This window comes from Lutjanus erythropterus, chromosome 13 (genome assembly GCF_056507025.1).
Source record: "Lutjanus erythropterus isolate fLutEry1 chromosome 13, fLutEry1.hap2, whole genome shotgun sequence".
In the NCBI taxonomy this organism is placed as follows: domain Eukaryota; kingdom Metazoa; phylum Chordata; class Actinopteri; order Lutjaniformes; family Lutjanidae; genus Lutjanus; species Lutjanus erythropterus.
In genome coordinates this window covers 17698814-17724113 of record NC_139329.1, presented here as the reverse complement: position 1 = coordinate 17724113, position 25300 = coordinate 17698814, and the positions used below count along the sequence as shown (strand labels likewise).

General features: G+C 38.8%; 2 protein-coding genes across 5 annotated transcripts in view; one reads left to right on the top strand and one right to left on the bottom strand.

Annotated features, from left to right (window-relative positions):
- The first annotated feature begins 14742 nt into the window (after positions 1–14742).
- Positions 14743–17430, top strand: LOC146316406 (F-box/LRR-repeat protein 14-like). Its single transcript, XM_084734876.1, has one exon. It carries the CDS (start codon positions 15347–15349, stop codon positions 16556–16558), a length of 1212 nt encoding a protein of 403 aa, XP_084591002.1. The 5' UTR covers positions 14743–15346; the 3' UTR covers positions 16559–17430.
- Positions 17431–22683: 5253 nt separating this feature from the next.
- Positions 22684–25300, bottom strand: part of LOC146316405 (ELKS/Rab6-interacting/CAST family member 1-like) — a 21675-nt gene continuing 19058 nt past the window's right edge. For all 4 annotated transcript variants that reach the window (XM_084733758.1, XM_084733760.1, XM_084733759.1 and 1 more), the window contains 2 exons: positions 24392–24577; positions 22684–23005 (listed from right to left, as the gene is read on the bottom strand). In XM_084733758.1, the coding sequence (XP_084589884.1) occupies positions 22868–23005; positions 24392–24577 (324 nt within the window). In that variant the 3' untranslated portion in view covers positions 22684–22867. The remainder of the gene's footprint in view (positions 23006–24391; positions 24578–25300) is intronic.

Sequence of the window (25300 nt, the reverse complement as noted above, 5' to 3'; positions counted from 1 at the left end):
AACCACACGCTGACTCTAGATAGGGCTTTTCATCTTTTTCCGACTTATTGTAAACACTTGGAGGGGGAGGATGAGGCAGGTTGGCTGCAATCTTCAACCTTGGCTCTAGATGCCACTAAATCCTACACACTGGTCCTTTAAATCTTGACTTTGGGAATTCATAGCTGTTATTATTTTGTAAATGTGATTGCTTTCATGTGTGCGTGAGTGAGTGTGTGTGCATGCAAAAAACTCTCAAAAACTATTGGATGGATGAGCTTGATTTTTGTGCACATTCATGACTGTTTGCTGAATGACCTCTGTCATACAAAAGTTTAGAAAATCCTTTAAAAAAAAACAACAACTTTTTTTAAATGACTTTTATGATTTTGTGGCTGGAGGCATTATGTTTTTAGGTCATCCCATTCTTGTGTATGTGATATCTCAAGAATACCTTGAGGGAATTTCTCCAAATTTGGCAAAGATTAACTGGATGAATTTGTCAAGGTCAAGGTCATGGTTATCTTATGTCTGACCCATTCTTGTGTACACAATATCTCAAGAACGCCTCGTGGGAATTGGTGGTCTTAAGTCAAAGATCAAAGTCATGGTGATCTCACCAAACACATTTTTGGCCATAACTCATGACTCTCTGTGCTCCTCTATAGAAATAGTCTGTATGTGAAGACAGCATGTTTCTCACTGGAATCACATATGTCATGAGGAGCGCCATTTTGCCAAAAAATCCATTCAACTTTTATTAAATTCCTTCAAAGTTACAGGCCAATATGGTGGTAAGTTTCATATAAATTTTCTTCAAAAACTTTGCTACATTATATGACTCTGGACAGAAGTGGATGTAAACTGTAACTTAACATTGCACCATCTGTTGTGTAGCGGAGATCTGCACTCTACTGAGTGCACTCTTCTAGTTATTTCTTTTTTGTGTTTGTTTGTTTTTCATTTGCTGAGAATTCCCTTTTAAGGTCACCCTTCTTATCAGCATGTATCTACAGTAATTTACTGTACATTTCAGACAGATGTGTTTCAGACTGATGCATTGTGGTGGTTATGAAGTGTATCATGATTATCTGCAAATCACAGCTCGGCCTTCTGGGATATCTGGCGAGCTGATGGTGTGTGCAACCGGTGCTGTCACTTGTCAGTCAGCTGTCACTTAATATCCCGCACAGCCCGAATTAAAACACTGAGGAAAGACTGAGGAGAATTTTCCACAGTTTTTGAACGTTTTTATCAAGATAACAGATATTCAAATGTGTCATATTTCATGGCTCTTGAGGGAAATCCTGGCAGCCTGCACTAACTACCCAGATCAAGGATTATTCTAGCTCCACTGCCAACACACACACCTTCTCTCTCTCTCTCTCTCTCTCTCTCTCTCTCTCTCTCTCTCTCTCTCTCTCTCTCTCTTTCACACACACACACGCATACACATGTCCACAGGCACACATTACCTGGGGGGTCTGAGCTCCCCCTCTACAGGCCTTCACCCCACATGCTCATCTCAATTAATCACCCAACAAAACAGATGTCAGGAACAAAGGAACGATCTCCTGGCCTGTGGGGTAAAGGGAGAAGGAGGAGGAGGAGGAAGAAGAGGAGAGGATGGTGTTAGGAGAAGGAGGGGAGGAAAATGAGGTTTAGGGAAAAAGGAGAAATGCATTTAGATCTGGGTGGTTTGTGTGAGGCAGGTGATTGGAGGTTGCTCGGGCAGTTAGAGTGGGATGTGTTAGCTGTTTATGTGCTTCAAGCCCAGTGTAACACTCTTAGAGATGAAGGTGCTAACTAGAACCATATAGGGTTTACAAACTCCTTTTGGTTCCTGGTAGAAGCCTTGTTTTCTACCCAGTATTCAACATAAAAGGTTATATTGAGAACCATCTGTGAATGGTTCCCCCCAGAACTCCTGATGAGAGATTCTACAGAGAATCATTTTATAGCATAATGTTTCCACCCAGAACCTTCTCTGAGGCCTTTTCCACCAACATAGAGCTGGCGCTGTTCCATTTCAAGAATCTAATTTTGAACACTTCAGAACATTTGCACCAAACTAAATTGGTTTAGAACCCCAAAAGATAGTTCCCAGCTGCAACCAAAAAACATCAGCAGTACCTGGAAAGAAAATATATATTTTTTTAAGTCAGATTGTAGAGGTTGATGTGCATTGTGCAGTGCCCTCTGTTGATGACTTCCTTGATTACAGTGGCCCAAAACTGGTGGAAAAGTGGACTGATTCACTAGACAGCACCAAGGTTCCAAGAATCAGAGCTAGTTTTGTGGAAAAGGGCTTTCTAGGTGTTCTATCCAGGACCTTTCCACCTTCTAAGGGTGCCAACAAGAACCCACCTTGGGGGTTCTTCTCTATTGTTTGGGTTTCATCTAGAATCCAACCAAAGCCTTTTCCAACCAAAATAGCTCTGGGATTCTTGGAGCCCTGTTGATCTAGAGAACAGCCAACATTTCCACCAGTAGCAAGAGGAACCACTGTCATCAACAGAAGGTGCTGCACAACAACCTGTAGAATATGACATGCCCACTTTGGTTCCCAATGAAAACCTGCCTTTTTGGTTCCTAAAGGGGAGCAACTTTTCTCAACCAATTTATTTTTGGTGGACATGCTCTGAACAGTTCAAAATTAGGTGCTTAAACCAGAACAGGATGATTCCATATTGGTGGACAAGGCCTTTTTATATTCTCCAAGGGTTTCACCTATAACCCTCCAGGCTTCTAAAGGTTCTACAAAGAACAAAATTCCAACAAAAGCATTTGAAACATGGATAAACATTTAAATATTTGAAGGTGAGGATGTTTCAATACTCGTGCCTTCAACAATCCCTGAGGAACTCTTTTTTCCTTAAAGGGTTCTTTGGATGAAAAATATTCTTAACAGAACCCTTAGTCTTACATAGAACCCTTGACGAACCCTTTCTTCTGTTTTGGAACCTTTATTTCTAAGAGTGCACTGTTAATGTACAATACAAGATGAAACTGTAAAAGAGTAGGAGAAAAAAAGAGGAGAAGAAGTCACGATGTTAGAGAGGGGGAGAGAGTGAGAGACGGTGAGAGAGTGAGAAAACAACAAAGCCCTGGAGATGAAAGACGGTCTACAAAACAATGGATACAAAATAATGCTGTGCGGTGTGCAGAAATAGAGCAAAGATTGAAAACCTGCCAAGATAAAGACAAACCCCCGCTTTTGAACTGTCACTTCGCCGCGATACTGTCAGAAAACAAATGGCAATCTTGACAGGTTTCAGCTGCTTTGAAAGAGACAGAATCATATTTTATTCACAAATGCATATTTTATGGCTTTTATAGCAAAGATCGTAACCTGTTGTTAAGCACTGAATTCTTGAATCTGGTGCTAAATTATTGACATCTACATAATGTACAGATGGAGACAGGGGAGGGGGAAATACAAGGAGGAGGGGGTGAAAGCAGAGGAAATAGGAAGGAAAGAGGAGAGAGGCTTGGTGGAAACGATGAAATAACTAAAACACCAACATTTTTAACAAGTATACATGTTGTTTGGTTGCACTTTATCTTACAGTACAATAATAACACATAACAAGCTGTGCTTTGTATCAAATGAGATGAAAACTAGAAAAAAAAAGTTCTTTATTAGACATTCTTAGACCCTTTATTAGACTTTAATAGAGGATAATTAGGGACATATTACAACAGAGCAATACTGTAAATGACAGTGTTTTATTTCCCACTGTTAGCCTTTATTAGAGGGTAATTTGGGACACACTAAAAAGAAAGAAAATATCATTTCTACTTTTTGTCTACTTTGATATACCTCTTATTAATATTTGTTTACTGACTAATTAAGAACATACTTCTAGTTTTTGTCTAATTTAATACAAAGTACTGCTTGTTATGTCTCATTAGTGTACTGTAAAACAAAATGCGACCTGTTTTTCCATGGATCCATGAAAAACGCCACACAGTCTGAATTCTGAACATTACTGAGAAAAGCCATCAATCTGCTGGCATTATCTCCACACTGTTCGTCTTCTTCCATCCTTCTGGAGCAGCAGTCCTCTGTCTCTCTTTCCGTCTGCCTGTAGAGTGTGGACAGTGAGAGTTACAGCTCGCATCAATAACAGGCAGATAACAGCCCGGTCTTCAGTCTTCAAGCACAGCCTTAAATCACATCAGCCCTGGGGGGAAGAAGCAAATGAAGAGAGAAGTGGAGGGAAGGGGGGGAGGCTTAACACTTATAAGGCACACTACTACAACTACAGCAACGACAACAGTGCAGTAAAACACACACAAGTGGAACAGAGCTGTGTTTTGGGGGGAAAAAATTACAAGAACGCATCAATTTATGCAGCATAAAAACAAGGCTCAGTGTTGTAACTGAGAGTTCACACACTGAGCAACACGCTGAGGGAGGAGAGAAAAGGAAAAATGATGACTGGGAGTGTGTGTGTGTTTGTATGTGTATTTGCATATGTGTCCCTGCATGTCTTCGGGTTTTTCTGTATGTGTCTATGGCTGAGACATGAAGAAGCACTGAATGAAGCTCCAGCCTACAAGTATTGATCCATGTCACGCTGGGAAACATTGAGCCCAGTTGAAAGCATTGAACTTGAACACACACAAATACACGCAAGCGCTCATGTTTTAAAGGATGATTCTGTATTTTTAAAGTTAAAGGATCAGCATGTAGGATTTAGGGGCAGCAGTGAGCTTGCAGATTGTAAACAACCCTTCCAAAGATGAAGCACAGGGATCAACCTTTTTGGCAGAAAAGAAAATAAACTCTGTCAAGAGTTGCATCTATTAAAGTTATAATGTGTAATATTTTTGGAGTAAGATGTTCAAAAATGGTAGACATATGTCACATATTTTCTTGAGTTGTGCATTCACATTACATTTACATTACAAAGGCGGCAAATGTGACTAAATCAAACATGAATAAGATTTCAATACATAAACCCGTCCATGAACATGATTTCTGCCTGAGTCACATCAGATAGATTTTCATCAACTATGTTGGGTTTTTAAAAATGAAGAAAAACAACTCCCATGATCCCACACTGCTTCACACCATCATCAAACTATGTTTTTTGTTACTGTTTTGATGTGCAAGAGACTCCTAAGAACTTAGATATTGTAAGTTAAATTCTTTTCTTTGCTTTTTGGGATTTGGCAGCCATAACTCTGCAAGGAAGTCTCAAGACGAGTCACCAGCAAAATTTAGAGGAAAAGGTGCTGAACTGTAGACGTTAGGATATGACACAATTTCAGTTGTCAAAATATTAAAACTTCTTAAATTCTGTGCTTATAGGTTACACACTTTTACGATTGGAGAATATACAATTACGAATCACTTTATACTTACAACAATGATGAAACTGAAATGATATAATGTCTTTCCTTTTTTGACAAAGCCTCAAGGAGCCACAGACTAGTGCCACAGATTGGTGATCCCTGGTGTAGGATTAACTAAAATGGCAAAAAAAAAAAACCATCAAAGGCTGCATCTAGAGCCAGCATTTGGTTTGTCCTTTTCTGGCTATTGTAGAAACATGGCAGTGCAAGATGGCAGCCATGACCTCTGTAGATATGAATATCTCATGCTACAGTAACAAAACCACAACAGTTATTATTTTCAGGTGATCATACACTAACAGGTTTGGGGAGTAACTGATTACATGTAACGGGATTATGTAATCTGGATACAAAAAAGGTAACTATATTTCATTACAGCTGTAGACAAAAAAGACATAATCAGATTACAGATACAGTAAAAATGAGGGTTATTAGTAGAATTACTATTACTACTAATATTAGATGAATGTGGCTTCTCTCTTAGGTTAATATTGTGATACTTGAATTACTGACTACATTTTTTAACAGGTAAATAATTAATATATCAGAGTATATTTTTAAAGTAACCTATGCATATTATATTCCATTTCTGCCATATTCTACCAATACACACCTGTATATTTTACAGCTGTACACACTGAACCTTTAACAACAACAAATGGTCTACAGTGAAGACAAGATTGGGAAGCCCTGGTATAAATAATCTGGATAAACTGGTGGCTTGTTTACAGCCTGTCTGATCATCTGACTGCTCCTCTTTCTCGCCCCATCAAACACTGTTGTACTAATGTTTCCTGTTGCCTTGATCTCAGAAACTACTTCATGGGCCCAAAGTTATGACCACTGACGGAAATGATGGCCAGAGGCCCAAAACCTTGATGTTAGAGCTCAAGCTGTCTCTTTTATTTCAGAATATCTCTTTCATTTACCCCCTACTCCATCCTTCCATCCATTGTGCCTTCATCTCCATCTTCCCTCCCTCCCTTTCCTCTGTCACTCACACACACACACACGCGCGCGCGCGCGAACACCTCTACACCCAAGCCCACATCTCGCTCATCACTCCTCATTTGTCCCGTTTGTCTCCTCCCTCCCTCCCTCTCTCTTTCTCTCTCCCTCGCTCCCTCTCTCTTGACATAATGATTCAGTGACACTTGTCTTTTCACTTCAGTGTCATGCCGACACACACACACACACACACACACACAAACACAGGAGAGAGCTGGAGGGACTGCACAGAGTAATAGAGGTTGGCTTTAGCTCTACAGTAAACAGTGTGTGACATCCTCTGTGCTGAGGTCAGAGGTCACCTGAGGTGTTATGACTCCCTCCGTAGCCTCTGTGCAACTGGGGTCACACACCCTTCACACACAGCTGCTGTCCATACTGTCCCCTCGCTCTGAAGTATGGATCAAAACAGCTAAAGAGATTTAAAGGGATTACTCTACTCTGCTCAAACACACACACACACACTTTTTCCTCACACACGCAGCATTTACGTGCAGGCTTCATAAAGACACAGAGGCTTATGGACTGCCATGTTCCTGCATTATGAGAGTGTTTATGCCGCAGCTCTGTTCGATAATGTCATTGTGTCCGACCACGTAGTGTCTGACCTCCTGACCTTTGACCTGTGCACAGCACCTGCTGACCCCGTTTGTAGAAGAGGTCAGAGGTCACCGGGGACCTCCCAGTGACACTCCCCAGATGGAGCCCTTTTAGCAGCAGGGACAACACCTGTTAAACACACACACCAAGTCTGTGTCCTGCAAGCAAATGCAGGGAGTAAAGACGTACAGATGCTTTGTTACTGTTGTTAAGTAGAGTCCACAGAGTATTTGTACTTTACTTGAGTATTTCTTTTTCTGACAGCTTTTTTCCTTTTACTCCCTACATTTTAATGCAGACATTTCTACTTTCTATTTCTTACATTTTCAGAACAGGCTTGTTACTTTAGTTTCAATGCATTTGAGAAAAAAAAGTTAATTATTTTTATTTTGCATAATTTTGCACCACTGTTACATGAGCAAATTGTAATGGCTACTCTATTTCAAGTCATTGTAGGTCAAAGAGATAAGGTTCAAATGTAGGTGTATGCACAAAAAAGGACATGAGATCAGATGGTTTGTTTGGTCTCAACTAAAGCTAGGACTCTGTCTCCTCCAAGTGTTTTTAACTTCCAACTATACCGCACCTCCAACTACCATGTGGGGCCAATTTGTCAATCAGTGGCTGGTCTATTAATCAAAATGATGTCAGAAATATTATTAAAAAGTTAGTTTTTAAATAATAATAAGTACAAGGTATGGAGGCCCATTTCTCATGAGCTAAAAAATCAATATTATGAGATTACAAAGTCATATTTTATCTCATAATAGATAGATAAGATGGCGATTCAATCTACTTTTTGGCTACTTTTTACTTTTATACTTTTAGCACATTTCACAGCCTGTACTTTTTCACTTTGACTCGAGTGAAGAAGTTGAATCAGTGCTTCTGCTTTTACCAGATTCTTTTCTACACAAGTATCTGTACTTCTACTTGAGCTGAGTAATGTGTGTACTTTTGCCATCTGCCTTTAAGCGACATGTTTTCTCTTTCCTCAGTGTGATAAATTGAAAAGCATACGTGTCCTGTGAGTGACAATTACACTGAAATAAACACACACACACACACACACACACACACACACACACACACACACACACACACACACACACACACACACACACACACACACACACACACTACGCTCTGTTTGACATGTCATGGGAGTTCAGCCACTCGGAGAATGTGCACAGTATGAATGATGACCGGTCACAGCTCACTAACTCTGAACACAGTGGCAGGAGGTCACAGTCACACAGTTCTAACTGTCTTCAGTCTGTGTGTGTGTGTGTGTGTCTGTGTCTGAAAAAAGTGTGTGAAACAGTGCATATGTCAGCCACAATGACAATATGTGACTCAACAGTTTCTATTATTTCTCATTAATTTTTCTAACAACTATCTGCAACCCAAATATTTCGCTTTTAAAGACATAAATACAAGACAAGTTTGAAAAACTGTAACTGCTCATGTTTAAATTACACAATAATCACATCACAATCAAGTTTGGATATTAAATTTTAAATATCAAATATATTTTAAATAAGTGATAAAATTACAGATGTGTCTTACTGCCATGCCAGGAAAAGCACAGATCAATATCATGTTAAAAACATTAAACAAGATGTTTTTCACGTTAAAACAAGATATTTTAATGTTCTAACAACATACAAACCTATTGCATTAAACAAGAATCTTTTCTTGTTACAGCAATATACTATTTATCTTATTAAAATGTATTACATCACATTGCAACAATAGAAGTGATCACATTATAGCATTTTTCACACTATAACAAGATAAATAGAATATTGTTACAGATTCTTCTTAAATCAATAAAAGTTTTCATGTTATAATGTGATATATTATTTTGTCGTAACACAAAAAGTTATAAAATGAAACTTTTCATATTATAACAAGATAAGCAGTATTTTATTATAACAGAAAGACTTTCTTGTTATATATAACGCAATGAGTTTGTATGTTTTAATAACATTTTTAAAAAATCTTGTTATAACCTAAAAAACATTTTGTTATAACAACAAATTTTTCACATCATAATGTGATACTGCTCCATTTTTCCTTTTCTGGCATAGCAGCAATCCACTGCTGTATGAACCAGATATTGCTCATTTATGCTTTTTGTAAAAAAAAATAAGACAAATAAATTTAATTGGGAGTAGGGTTTCTAAATTACTTCTCATCTTCTCGTGTGTGTGTGTGTGTGTGTGTGTGTGTGTGTGTGTGTGTGTGTGTGTGTGTGTGTGTTGAGCTGTCACAGGAGATCTGGTGAGAGTGGGCTAATTGGAGTTAATTCACCATCTGTCTGTGTGAGCCAGCAGACAGGGTCATTAGCAGAGACAAGTCCAGCCACAGGGGAGGCCGAGAGGGGAATCACCATTCCTCACTTTCTCTCCCTCTGTCTTTAGTTTCCCCCTCTTCCTTCCTGTCTACCAAACCCTCCCCTCGTCTCCACCTCTGTCTTCTCGTCTGTTTGATTCTCCCTCGGCACATTTTCCTCAGATCCTCTCCTGTTTTCTAAATTTCTTTCCCTTTGCAAAGCGCAGACTTAAAACATTTTTTAAATTCTTTGTGTGACATACTGATGCTGTTGTGTGCACAAGATTGTTTGAAGTAGTGTTGATCTAACTGGGAGTAGAGCAATCACTGAAGCAGCTCTTGTCTTCTTTTTTGACCGTTGTCAGATCAGCACTGCTCTCTGCTGGCCGTTTGTGGGCCTGAGATCACAGTGCTGAGCAGAGATGAAAGAGAAAAAACAAGTTTCCTGTCCAGAGTGTCTGCTGGTTGTCAAAAGTCTGATAAATCTTCTGGAAAAAAACAAAAAAAACAAAGAGAGAGATTAAAGGGATGGTTCAACTTTTTCCTCTGGCCTGCAGTGTCATTTTTCCATCTAGATTGTTTGGTGTGAGTTGCCGAGTTTTGTAGATATCAGCTGTAGAGGTGTCTGTCTTCTCTTGAATAATTTTACTGCACAGAAGGAAGTGTGCATCTACTCATGGATGAGACGCTCATGCTTGATGGATGGATAAATAGCACTACAGGTAAGAGGATAAATCTATTTTTAATGGTGGGGTGAACTGTCCCTTTACTTTGTAATAATTAATCCATGATCTTTGCTGCACCTAACGTTCTCCAAATATTTCTTGAATCTCTCCATTATTCAATTCAAACAATCTTTCATGATTTTTTTAGATTACTAAGAGGGAGCAAATCAAGTGATAACTCAATCAACTTTAGTTTATTTCAAATTAAACATTTAACAATGATTCACTGTACGCGCTGGAATAACAAGAACACACAGACACACACACGAAAGCAGAGCCCCACCCAGCTATCAAAATTTGAAATGTTGACATAACAGTAAGAGAATTAAAGTTAATAGACACCCACCCAGTATTAGTCAGTTGAATGTCAGCTGATGTACTCCACCAAAGTAAAATAACACTGGCTTCTTCACTCGGACCATTAAGTCTCTGCATGTTCATGGAAGGAAGACAGATGATTGAGTTCTGAGGCCCCCTTCTGACCCGGACCACCCACACAGGTTTGACTGATCGGTCTCCTTGAGGTGATACTGTCTCCGTATCAATCAGAGCTGCTGCACAGAGAATATTGAAGAGGAGAGGACGGGAAACTTCAAATTTGGAAGACAAATGTTTAATGTTTGCCTTGAGTTCAATCCAGGCCCTTCTCCATCTCCATGTGGTCGTGTACACCATAACATACTGTTTGGGGGCACTTTGACAGAAGTTGACAATAGTAGGAGTTAATTCACACCAAAGTAAATTATCCACATACTCACCATCATATATATATATATATATAAGATGCTTTCTGGCTTGTGGTTACTTTTGTTTTGAGCAGTCTGTGTCTGTTTGACTCCTTGCAAAATCTCTGAAATAAGATGATTGGTGAAGGTTAAGGGAGCCAAATGGGGGGAGGCCCTGAATGATTCAGGGGCCCAGAGCCAGGCAGGAGCCCTGAAACGTGCCAGGAATTGCAGATATTTATTATTTCAGGGACCCTAGTGAGCCGTTGTCAGGGGGCCCGGGATTTTTAGCAGTGCCCCCGAAGGTCACAAGTGGTTTAAGGTCAGATTCATTTAAACTACAGTAACTTCTCAGTCATGCTGCTGCTTGACACATTTGAATAAGTGATATGTGAAATGTGTAAAATAATATTCAATATGTAGGTAATGTTCTTAGATAAATGACTGACAAAAAGAGCCTATGTTGCCTCCACAACATCTCAAGCTGAAAAACAACACACCGCAGTTATTTCCCTCCATCATTATCAGAAATGCACTTTGATCACATGTTTGAGCTGGTTAACACAGACTTTCTCTTATGCTGCAAATGTATGGAATTACAAGAATATAATGTAAAACTATGATTATACAAATATAGTACAAGTGCTCATCATGCAGACTGGGCTGTTTGAGAAAATTCTATATTGTATTACTAACGCTGGATACAGCATTTGTGTGGATATATCAGAGTTTCTCAATTTCTCAAAAGGACCCCCTCTAAGATAGAAAATATACCATGGACCCCATTATGTATGTCCCTTAGAATAATTTGATGTATCTCATGTTTTACACTTCAATATGACAGAACAACACCTAGAAAAATATTAGACAAATATTAGAAATATTTGCCCCACATGTCAACACAGAATACATGTGTAGAGAGACGATTTCTACCACTAATGGATGACAGGTGGGTGATGCATGCTTGATGATGAGTTAAAATGTATGTATGTATTAAAAGTTAAAGACTGTTAGATTTGAACATAGTCTATGAAGTATTTTAGATTTAAACATCTAAATAAATATTTAATAATTCTAAATATTATTAATTTAATAGGCCTTTTGTTACATATATATTTTAATCATTAATAATTTAACTGAGTGAATCTGAAAACTCAGACCCTCTGAGAGAATGCAGCAGACCCCTTTGTGGTAATCACTGGCATTATTATTGGATTATAAACAACTGATATGTGTAGACATATTTTTTTATGATTAGTTTGTATAGGTGGGGCTAATAGGTGAGTAGCTTGTGAATTTTGCCCCTGGTATCAATATAGTCTTATCTTAACCTATGATGATAGTACATTCGGATTTATTGGTTGATTATATTTTGTGTTATTAATGTAAATCTGCAACATAACTAAACAAACTAATTAAGTGACAAAAGTTATCAAATCAATGTAGTCAGGTTTGGGGAGTAATGGATTACATGTAATGGGATTATGTAATCTGGAATTTTAAAAAAGATAACTGTATTCTATTACAGTTACAGAGAAAAAAGATGTAATGAGATTACATTTACATTTGGTAAAAATGTGGATTATTAGTAGGATAACAATTTTAAAATAAAGAACAATGAACTACCGTGAATAGGACACAACACAGTTGCTAATTCATTATTGTGGCCTTGTGAAAAAATACTTCACTCTGTGGAAATTGAATCATTTTTGTCCTTAAATCAATCAATAAATCAATAAACTGTACACAACACGGGAAAGGACAGCTGAACAAACTAATAAACGTACAATGAACATAAAACACTTAGAGCTGCAATAATTAATCTATTGTTGATCAACTATTAAATTAAACTGCATCCATTTTGATAATCAAGCCATCATTTTGAGTCTTTTTTTTTTTTTTTTACTGTGAATATTTTCTGGTCTCTTTACTCTCTGACAGTAAACTGAATATTTTGGGGTTGTGGACAAAACAAGACATTTGAGGACATCATCTTGAGCTTTGGGAAACACTCATCACCAATTAATTGATGATGCTAATAATCTTTAGTTGCAACCCTAAAAACACTATATTAGGCTAAAAAATGTCATCATATTTTATATGTAAGTAATCCAAATTAAAGCCCCCCCCCCCTCCAAGACTGAATGTAGTGTCATAAAAAGTACAATGCAAGTATAATAAAATGCAGTGGAGAAGAAGGATAGAGTAGTAGAACATGGAAATGATCAAGTAAAGTATTTCAAAGGTGTACTTAAGTAGAGTATTTAAGTAAATGTAGTTACCCTCCACCACTGGAAAAGCACAGCTGTTACTAATAACATTAATGATGGCTCTGCTCTATTCATGTGTCATAGTAAGCCATGACATCATGGCATCAACATGAACAATAACCACCACCTTGAAAATAAAGCAGCTACATGGAATTTATCAATAATTGATTTTATTATTCATAGCTGTGTTTTTTCTTACTGCAGGAAGTCAAAGGGTCTATTGTAATGGGTTAAATTTTATTGTGCACAACTGTTGTTACATGTGTTCATCTATGTGACTGTGCGTAAACAATTCAGATGTTTCTTTGTGTGAACATTCAGCGTGCTCTGTCCTTGTTCTCTTGTCTTTTCCACACTGAACCACTAGCAATCATTGTAAAACACCCGCTGTGTGTCCTCCCAGCAGCCAGAGGTGACCAGGTCAGTGAACACCTCAGTGCAGTCACTCCGGGCTTCCTGCCAGGTCAAAGACATTTACACCAAGTAGCAGCACTCGAGAGGAAGGCAGGTGACACAGCAGAGTCCTCTGAACAAATGCACCTGTCTCTGGCTTGATGCTGGACATGTGACTCATTTGACAGGTTATACTGTACTAAGGAGAGACAGTACTCAGCTGCATCTGAAGGATGAGGCTGCCTCTCCGGTGTCCAGTGATCCTTGAAAAGCTTCCAATCATAAATATGGTTACATGTCTCCTATTCTCAGCCTGAGAATATTTTCTCAAGAGACAGACTGCACTAAAATATTTGAGATGAGAAATATGCTCATTTTTTCCATGTGACATTATTCTAAAGGATATTTCTTTTTTTCATGTCAAACTTTTACATCGGGGGTATACAAATCAGTCTTAATCAGTGAACTGTATAATGTATTTTTGATGATCACATATTTTAATCAGATGTAACATTTTATGTTAGCAAAAAGGCAGTCTAATACAGACTGACAGACAGAAATCATCCTCCACACTCCTTAATGAAAAATATGTTTATTGTTAGGATTTATTATTTAAATCATTAGTATCAATTTATTAAGTGGGCTGAATTAACCTTGTAAAAATGAAATGTAAACAACATACAAAAGAAAACAACGCACATTTAAAATTACTCATCAAAGTTAGTTGAAACTAAAGTCCCGCTTCTCACTGGACAGATAGCCAATCGCACTTGAAGATAATGAATTGACACTTGGTATGGCCAATTAGATTTCAGGGGTCGCCAGTGCCAAATGAGCTACTAGTTCTTCAGTATGGAACCTCTTACACAACATAAAGTGTGTTCATATATTAAAATTTGACCAGTTTGTTTATCTAATTGTTGCTGTTAATACATATTCTATATTCACTTGCAATGTACACAAAAGCCATATGATGTTGTTCTAATACTGGACCACTGGGGAAGGCTAACTAAAACCTTGTTTTTGCTGTTTGTTAATTTGTTTGTTCTGTTCTGTTTTGTTTTTCACACAAAATGACAAATCTCCAGTGTACAGTTACATCTGGTTTCAACACATTATCAGTATTATGTACCTCCAAACAATACAACATGAATTAAACAACAAACATTTAGACGCTATACATTATTGTTAGAATTTTCTCCTAAAGCATTGTCTCGCCTTCTTGCTTAGGAACGCTACAGTATTTTACATACAGCCATGTAATATTATTGCTGTTATTATTGTATTTATATTATGGAGCCAGTCGTAATTTGTAACAATGCTTGTTAAGTCCACTAGGAGGCGCTGGTCAGAGGGGAAACTCGTTGTAAGCTAATAAGCTGGTTTATTCATTTGTAGAGGTCCGGGATGCTCCGACGCCGCTGGAAATGCCTCAGAAGGTAAAGAAGGCAAGTTTCGGCCACCAGAGAAAGTTCACGGACACGCTTTGAGATGAGCTGGAGTAAATGAGAAGTTGTTTTGGATAGTTTGATGAGGACATTGTTCGACTTTGAAGCTCACAAGTTTATACAGCTAGCTGCTAACGCTACGCCGACGCTTGCTAACGGTAGCCTAGCCTGCTAAGCTAGGTAAATACTACGACTGCCTTTCGGAGTTTCCTGTATCTGCGTCTACGTTGTCAAGACAAGAACCGTGCTGTTAGTGGGGGTTTTGTACCATTGTTTTATTAAATCTAATAGCAAGCCTCGCCTCTACAAGATGGGAGGCTTTTGTTACGTTACAGACAATGCTAACTGGCTGTAGATAGGCTGTTCGTATGCTAGCTGACGTTAGCTAACGTTGCCGAGCCAGCAGCAACTTCGGCAGCAGAGTTTCGGCGAGCTAACTACGACAGTATTGTCGCCCACAGTCACAGTGTGCTGCAAAAACCGGTCAGCCTGCAGCCATGTTTGAGATGGAGACACATATATCGTGCCTTTTCCCGGAGATCCTGGCCATTATTTTCAGTTATCTGGATGTGAAAGACAAAGGGAGAGTAGCCCAAGTGTGCGCGGCCTGGAGAGACGCGTCCTACCACAAGTCGGTTTGGAGGGGGGTGGAAGCCAAGCTTCATCTGCGCCGAGCCAACCCGTCTCTGTTCCCCAGCCTGCAGACGAGGGGCATCAAAAAAGTCCAGATCCTTAGCCTGAGGCGAAGTTTGAGCTACGTGATTCAAGGGATGCCGCACATCGAAAGCCTTAACCTGTGTGGATGTTTCAACCTGACAGACAACGGACTGGGACATGCCTTTGTGCAGGACATCCCATCCTTGCGGGTCCTGAACCTCAGCCTGTGTAAACAGATCACTGACTCCAGCCTGGGTAGGATCGCCCAGTACCTCAAAAACCTGGAGGTGCTTGAACTCGGGGGATGCAGCAACATCACAAACACGGGCCTGTTGCTCATTGCCTGGGGCTTGCACAGACTCAAGAGCCTTAACCTGCGCAGCTGCAGGCATGTGTCCGATGTCGGCATCGGTCACCTGTCTGGCATGACCCGCAGCGCTGCAGAGGGCTGCCTGTCTCTGGAGAAGTTAACCCTGCAGGACTGCCAGAAGCTGACCGACCTCTCTCTCAAACATGTGTCAAAGGGCCTGAACAAACTCAAAGTGCTCAACCTCAGCTTCTGTGGAGGGATATCGGACGCAGGGATGATCCATCTGTCTCACATGACCCACCTTTGCAGCCTGAACCTGCGGTCCTGTGATAACATCAGTGACACAGGGATAATGCATCTAGCAATGGGGTCCCTGCGGTTGTCTGGACTTGATGTGTCCTTCTGTGACAAGATTGGAGACCAGAGCCTGGCGTACATTGCTCAGGGGCTATATCAGCTCAAGTCCCTCTCTCTCTGCTCCTGCCATATCAGTGATGATGGCATCAACAGGATGGTACGCCAGATGCATGAACTCAAGACTCTCAACATTGGACAGTGTGTGAGGATCACAGACAAAGGGCTGGAGTTGATAGCAGACCACCTGACCCAGCTGACAGGGATTGATCTGTACGGTTGTACTAAGATCACCAAGAGGGGTCTGGAGAGGATAACACAGCTCCCGTGCCTTAAAGTGTTGAACCTGGGACTGTGGCAGATGACGGAGAGTGAGAGAGTGAGGTGAAGGCTCTCCTACCATGTGTGTCATTGTGTATAGCGCTCAGTTGTGTACCGAGAGGGACTGCCTGTATCCATTCTTAATTTTACCTTTTATACTGTGATTACAAAACCAGGAGAGGGACTCAGCATTGATCACTGGAATATTGTTCATCTTCACTGCAGCAATACTCCACTCTTAAGTCAAATTGTTTCAGTCTTGTGCTCTCATTTGATGTGCATTGTTTAATCTCAGCCTGTGTACAGTTCTTACTATCTAGCTACCTCACCCATCGAACACAGGAGTGCCTACTATCGCTGAATACTAGATTACATTGCATATTTTTGTGACTCACATACCAATGGAGATTTTGATATTTAAGGAGAAAAATCTCATTGCAGAATAACAGTTAGGTATTTTAACTCTTAACAGAAAGGCTGGAGTACCTTGGATTGAAGTTTTGATAGAATGTTTTTTTTTTGTTTTTTGTTTTTTTGGCTGATGTGTTTTTTACTTATGTAACCAATATTTTTTGTATCGAATGACTGTTGTTGACAAAATTGTACTTCAAATTGAAGTGGGTGGATCACTCCTGTCTGTCTTTGTTTACTTAATATGTATAGTTGGCTACGTTTCATATTCCTGAGGAAATAAGTATGTATCAGATGTTCCAGTATGCTTCTCTGTCAAAGGTTCGTCAACACGACTACAGTAAGGTGCAGTAATTAACTGCTGCCAAGGCTATATGCAATACCTTAAAACTGTTTTACCAGTGGATTTTCTCCTGAGGAGCTTCCAATGATAGTGTCAGAGTATTTGTTTAAAAAAGCAGTAATTTAAGATTGTTTTATATTCATACAGTAGTGATATTTATGAATAAAGATGGCAAATATGTTTCAGTTTTGTGTTTTACTTGTTGAATTTGTAATTGTTTTATCAACGGTTATTTGATTAATTATGATTATGACCTAATAGTTCTGAGGATTGTGCATTTCAGGGTGCCAGGTAAATTGTCTTTCACCTGTAAAACTCAAGTCTTAATGGCCAATTTTTTATGTATATGCAGGGTTCCTATGCAGTATGGAAAAATATATCAGATTTGTTTTAAGTAATTTCCAGGTCTAGATAAATATAGGAAAAAAGAAAAGAGAGTAAGGAAGAATGTTTGTATTTCTTGACTTTTGCCAATATGAGTTTTTTAAAATATAAAATGCAGGTTTTCTAAAATTAAGTTGATCATTCTGCATTCATCACCATTTCCATAGATACAGATAATAGAAAATCTGCACAGATGCTGTGGAAATTACATTTAACTCATCAACTCATATCTGGTTCTGAATTATAGAAGAGACCATAAATAAGAGGACTGTTGCATAATATTTAGTGATGAGGGGAAAAAAGAGCAATATGTTTTTTCTTTTTTAAATCTGGTCTGAAATATCTACAGAGAAGTCTGGAAATGTATGGAATTTTTAAAAGGAAAATGTGTTTGAACCCTTGCTGCATTATTTTTACTGTCTCAAAAAGGCTACTATCACTAAAGTAACTCTAGAGTGAATTATGTGTTTAAAATGGACATTATTGTCATTTTACAGCAGGTAATACCAATTCATCCTGTGCAGCCGAAGGGAATTCACACATTGTATACTTTAACAATCTGACATTTAAACATTGGATTATTTGAGTCTTTTTTTTTTTTTAAAGGCCCATTGTTAAAAAATGTATCCACACTCAGAGTGTCTTTAGGTATCCTGTTGAATCCTAATGGCATTAGGAAAACTTCACTTAGTACACTGCCGTGTCCTAGAGCCTGTGTTCAAAGCCTCATTTAGAAAGTCGATACCCTGCTTAGACACTGTGGGGTCTTACTCAAAGTAGCTATCATTTAGGGTTGAAACCAATGATTATTTTCATTACTGATTAATTAGTTAATCATTTTCCTGGTTAATCAGTCAGTTGTTTGGTCCAAAAAAAATTGGAAAATGTCTATCAGTGTTTCCCAAAGCCCAAAATGACGTCTTCAAATGTCTTGTTTTGTCCATAATCCAGAGATGTTCAGTTTTCTGTCACAGAGGACAAAAGAAAACATAAAAAATATCTTTTGAGAAACTGAAATCATGCAACTTAACCATTTTTGACTCAAAAACAAATAACTGATTACCAAAATAGTGATATATTTTATAGCCAACAGCTAGTTGATAAATCATCGTAGCTCTTGTGTCGACTCAGTGAGTATTAGGAGTGAAGTGAATGGTGGCCTCTGATTGGGCAAACAAAATGAGACATTTCTGGAGTTAAATAATAAATTAACATGGGCAGTGGGTGGGTCTGTGGTAAATTTATCTATGTAGAATTTCAGTTTGACTACTAATGGTCTTCCTGGAAGAGCCTATGTATTTTCACAGGATAAACATGAGTTTAAAAAAAACAACTTTATTTTGAGATCAACTCCTCTTAAAAGTCAAATATAATTTGGTTCCATCAGTAAAGTCACAATAGTCCAAAGCAACCAGATGCAATGTGTCCTTTTACCATTAAATCAAATTCATAACTGCTGTAGATGTGATATGAGTTGGAGCACTTGTCTTTAAAGTGGTTTGAAGTTTTCACACTCGAGTTTACTGTAGAAAATTTTGTTAATTTAACTTAATGAATAGATGTGCCTTGTTTGAGAAGATTGCAAGAAACAAGAAACCAAGGCTTATAATTTATTTATTTACATACATACAAAATCCAAATAACTCACAAACATGTCTGTTTTGCTTTCTTTTTACACGGTTTGATTCTTAACACGAACAGACAGAAGGCAGTACATTTCTTATACAAATGCAAAAGAAAAGAAAACAACCATGAACTTGACAGAAGCCCCTTAATCAGCTCTGTGTTCCTTAATAAGAAGTCGAGAAAAAGAGATGACGAGACATTAAGGCAAGGGCAGGGACACACAGGCCAAAGTAAGGGAAATTAAACAACTTAAAAAATGCTTTCTTCTTTCTCTGGTGAAAGGTGGGGGGTTTAAAGAGAAATTAATTTCCACTCTGAGGTTTGACAGACAAGAAGTACAAAAACAAGCATCCAACTAACATCCTCCAAAGGTGTTTTGTTTTCAGTAAAATCCACCATCTGTAAATCAGCCATATATGAAGTTTGTTAGAAAACTTCTGGATGTAGTTTTTTTCACCAGTTTGTTATGCAGCGTGTTGCTTTTATAACAGCAGGAGGACCATGATAGTTAGACACTTATTTTTAATCACCAGGCGCAGTCTGCCTTTGACATCAACCAACAAAATAAACTATTGACATAACAGGTAAGAAGAAAAGACAACACTGGAATCTCAGGATAATACATTTACATCACCATGTGGTGAAAATATATAAAAAATGACGATTAGAAATAAATGCAAGAAAAGTACTCTCCCATCACACAGTCACGGTTTGAAAACATTTGTAGTTCACACGTTATTTTGACACAAAAGTTTTTTTTGACACTTCTTTCCTCAGTTTCTGCTGAGGACACTAACTTGACGGTCATTTTGTTCAGAGCGGCTCGCTCTTCAAGATTCTGTGCAAACATTCAATGCATATCCATACAGTAAACATTTTTATATATGTATTATATTTATATATATCTCTATAGAACATGACTTTTCCGCAAGTTATGGCAGTACTGTCACACACACACATTTTGTCCTGAGGACAAAATTAGACACAAAAGACAACTGCACTGCTTTTAACTTTTCAGATTTTTTTTTTTAAAGAATGCACAACACCTTCCACTTAATTACCTTTATTCAGTCACTGTACGTGTTTAAATATCACGTTATTTACAAACTGATCTAAAAAGTCAAAATCTGCTGAAAAGTGACTTTCATTTCTTGTAAATGTAGATGCACTTAGTAATTAAAAACCTCAGCCCTGACGATTTCAAAAAATACAATAAAGGAGGCATCACTTGCATCTTTAAGTGATCTGAAAAATACAAGAAAAAAAGGGCCGTCACTTGTATTCTTCAGTAATTCAGTCAAACTAAAGATCAGGTGGGCTTTAAGTTAACATCTATAGAAACTTTGGATGAGACTGAATGATCAGCGGATCAGATCGATAAAGTTCTTACATCATGCCTTAGCACCAATATTACAGAGAAATAAATATCCCTGCATTAGGTCCAGTACTGATCTCTGTGCATGCTCCAAGGCCACTAGAACGTTCTCAAAAGAAACATTGCATACCTCATAATCAAGTGGACGTTGTGTGCAAAACCATCAAAAACTTAATACGTCACCGAGAATAAAAGCTTTTTTTTTGTTTCCTCTCTCTCTCACACTTGTATTTGAGAACTTAGTTAAAATAAAAGCTGACCTTCGATGTATGTCAAAGGTCAGGCCTTGATCCCCCTCTGGTGCCACTGACCCAGCCACAGATGACACAGTTAAAAGTACCTACAACTTAATCTTGGCTACAACTACAACATCCACAGCTCCAAGCTGGGAGAGGAAACATTTGGAGAACATGCTGCATTTATTTGGTTAAAAAGTGGCATTTCTTAATTGATGATCAGCCACCAGTAGCTGTGTTTCTTACTACTGACTGGGTTCCAACCATTGACTATATATAAAGATGGACAACACGTCTTCACTTCCTCCCACTGTATAAAAATGTAGCCAGATTATCCTGGACACGAGTAGATGTTTACTGGGATTTTTTTTAGTTTGGCCTTTGTCTTATGGTTGAGAGCAGCCCATCCGGGTACTGTTATTTCTGCTTCATGCCACCTCCTCTTTTTCAGTGAAAAAAATCACACTAATTTGACTGGCAGATACATAAATTAAGAAAACCCTACTGTTTTTGAGCTGTTAGGAGCCCCAGTCTTATGGCCAGTCAGGTGATAAGTTATGCTGTCTTTGCCAAACGATCGGCATTGTTGCATAGAAAAAGTTTTAAGAAATAGAGATCCTTTCAGTCTGCCTCCATCAAATTGGATGAACCTACAACTACCTAACAGAATCTTTAGGTAACGCTTTTCAGACATCTGTCACTTTTTATATCATTAAGACATTTTATTTTGCTTTCTTCTCCTCTCTTTACTATAAACATCTGTGGTGAAGCTGAGCCACGGTTTCTATTTTGATAGATTTTAAAATGAGCAGAGAGAAGCAGAAAACAAACCAGTTTTAGCTTCAATTCCTATGTTAGTTTTTGTTGTTTACAAGTTGGAGTGGAGTGAACAGGCTGTTAAACCAAACTGCATTCTTAAAGCAGGAGTTTTATATTAGGGCCATATTTTTCACTGTAAAAACTTTAGTTAAACTATCACTAAGACTCTTTTTTGATTGACTTCAATTTACAGACACAATCGGCACACATTATTTACTCAGTGACATCATTAACCAACTGGTGATGAAGTGTCTGACACAGACACACGTAATGATTGGCTGCCTTTACTGTTCTTGTTTTCACCCTGAGGGGGGCGTGGTCGTTCTCAAGACACTGACGTGATGAATGGTTGCTCTCAGCCATCTGCTAACATGAAAAAGGCGGGGTTCACGTCCATCTTTATACAAGTCAGGTGGACTGACTAAAATACAAAACAAGCATCTACATGGCTCCATGATTTACCCACTGAGCTCAGCTCCTCTCTGCTCCCCTCTAGATGTAGCAGCTCCCCAGGTCTCGAAGACATGAAGTGCTTTCTTGCCCCATGTATGTATTATATTTACTCCTGCAACTCTCTTTTAACTTCAAAGATCTGTGAGAGGAGTCGGTAAAAGACTGAGATAGAAGTGAGTGAGGTAACTGTGCTTCCTGCTGTGAATGGAGACGTCTAGGGAGAGGAAGGTTGGCAGTATACTCCAAGACTTTGTGCGGAAGTTTGCCTCTTTCATCTTTCATCCTTTCTCTCCCAACGCACCTGTCCCGGACTTACAGGTGTGCGATGATATTTTTCTACAAGTATACTACAACCAAAAAAAGTGAATTTGGAGAGTTCACAAATGCTACAGGGTGAGATTACAACTTCTCTTCCCACTGTGATTTCACCATCTGCCGGGACTGTCATTAAACATCAGTTTGCAGTGAGTAATCTTTGTGAACATCCCTTATTCGATTTTTGCAGGCCTGACATTAGAGAGACACATGAGACAGGAAAGCACTTCAGAGTCAGGACAGTTTTTTTTCTAGGGTGGATGAGGGGAGCGAGAAAGAAAAGCTCAGTGGGCCGAGATAATGCCCCAGCGTCCTCTCATTCTTCCAGGAGCCTCGTCGAGTGGAGGTAGGGGGCTCAGCTACAGGTTATGTGAAGACCAGGCGTCAGCTGGGTCGTGTCTGAGGTCAGAGTTGTCAGCATGACTCCTCCAGGGCGTTGACGACCTGCTCCAAGATGTCGGGGCAGTAGTCTGCGATCTGTTGGAGGACAGAGTTGGCATACTCCTGCAGCTCTCCACTCTCCTTCTCACACACCTCCAGCTCCCGCTCCAACTGGAGGAAAAACGCATGAATTAGTTTCCTTTAACGGATTATCAATCATCAACGTAGCATGTAGCTAATCACTCATGTACCGGAGGAAATGATTTGGATAAATTTCACATTTGATGTCAAGGAAAGCAGGACCCTTTGTGGACCATGTGGAGCGACATTCACCAGTAAAAACACAGTACAATTGAAGCGACATTTGCAACATTTGACAAGTCATTCAAAAATTCATGCAAAGGAAATGTTAAATACACTTAAAATGTTTTCATAGAGGCCTTTCTTTTTTCTTTTTTTTTTTAAATGATGTGCCGGAGGGCCAACACTCAACACGTGTCAGTGCAGGAGCCCCGAGAGAAAGACATTTTTAAATCTCTCTGTACATTAATCTCTGTAGTTTTAGGTTTAGTTTCTCATTTGCATCACTGTTTGTACTTTCAGGTTTCTTCATTTATTGTTTTGTATTGGCGCTCAGCTGGATAGGAGACATTTCCCGATTTTGCTGCCTTATAATAATAATAACATAAATATTAAGTAACAAAATATTAAATCATATTGTGAAGACTTTATATGAAATGACATGTGGTTAACCACCATTTTACAGCCGCTTGACTCTAGACGAGTCTATATCAAGACACACCTTCAGGCGGGTAGCCCAGGTGCACTGGGTGGACGTGCTGAATCGAGCTAGGACAGCACATCTTCCAGTTGGTGTTCAGAGTGAAAAAAGAAGTAGATAAAGAGGTAACAAACACCAAAGTGATAATGCTATACTGTGCATCATTGGCAATCATAGGAATTTTCAAGTTATTGTTATAGAAACAAAACCCAAGTGCCTCAAAGGCACTGATACAATTATATACAGACTGTTTGCATCATTATTGCAAGAGATATAACAACTAAATTACAGTAGTAAAACAGAGGAAAACTAATTGAAATTAATCTCAAAATTGTGTTAAATTTGCCCCAAATATGCTTTCAAATCATAATTTCAAAAACATTTGACAGAAGGATTAATTTTTCCAATTGTAATTTCATTTACTTTATTTCCTAAATATCCTAGATCTGGTGTTTAAAACCTATTGCTGCACTGGAAGTGTATTTTCTTACTAGAACTTTCTCTCCATTTATGATTTTAATTTTGTTGAATTACATTTTCTTCATTGTGTTTAAAAGTTGTTCTATGTCATGTGTATGACAGGTGCTATACAAATAAACTTGCATAAAACAGGCCTAGTCAGTAAGATCAATTAAGAAGCAAACATATTTTTGCCACTGAAACATATTTTTTGCCACTGTGTGATTATTTTTGTCAGTCTATGCCTAATTTATCATTTAAAATTGGTAAATACAAACAGAAATGAATAACAGAGCGGCTGGGAGTTCCTCCACTACCTGTTCAACACTCATCTTCTGGAGCTCCTCCTCCCAGTCTTCAGGGTCACTGTGGTGGTAGTGAGAGGGCGGCGTGAGCTGGTTGAGGATGCTGGGGTCCCGGTCATGGCAGAGGTCTGTCAGATGGGCAATGTAGAGCTTGAGCTTACTGCGGTTCTGGGACAGGGCTAGAAGAGGGGGAATCATCTGCAGGGTGGGAGGAAGGGCAAGACAGTGTCAGGCAGTGTGGGGGAAAAAAGAGGAGAAACTGCCGTAAAGGATACATGCAGATATTTTCTTTAGACTAAACACAAGAAATGATTCTCCAGTTTCAATGGCTGAACATAATGAAGGATATAAACACAAAAAAGTTTTTTTTCCATGAGAGAAAAAGAAAAAACATCATTTGCATGCATACTTATGAACACATCACCATCTCACATTAGACCCAACCTTATCAGATGCATTATGAGAGTATTTATAGATTATTCTTTGTGCATGTGAAGCTCAACAAAGTGTCTTACAAAGCGACTTACTCAACCACTGATTACACTAAGGTTAAAGCGGTTATCCAGTGCAACACCTATCTGTGTGGGTCAAAATGTGAAGAACTAATTACTGAAGTCAGAGCAGTGGCATGCAAAGTTAAGGTGCTTTAGTCTGAGGTGATAAGACTGAGCCTGGATCAGAATCATCACATCCTCTTAGCTTCTGCATGCAAACACACACACGCCTGATCCCTGTCCCACAAGCCACTAAAAAGCAATAAACGACTGGTGTTAAAGCACAAGATGAGTGGCCAAGACCAAGCAATGAAGACAATGACCATCAACATTATGATGAGAGGAATGACACAGGGCAAAAAAAAGAAAAACACTGTGAATGGAGGATGAGTAAACATGCCACAGAGCAATGATAAAGAAAGGCGTG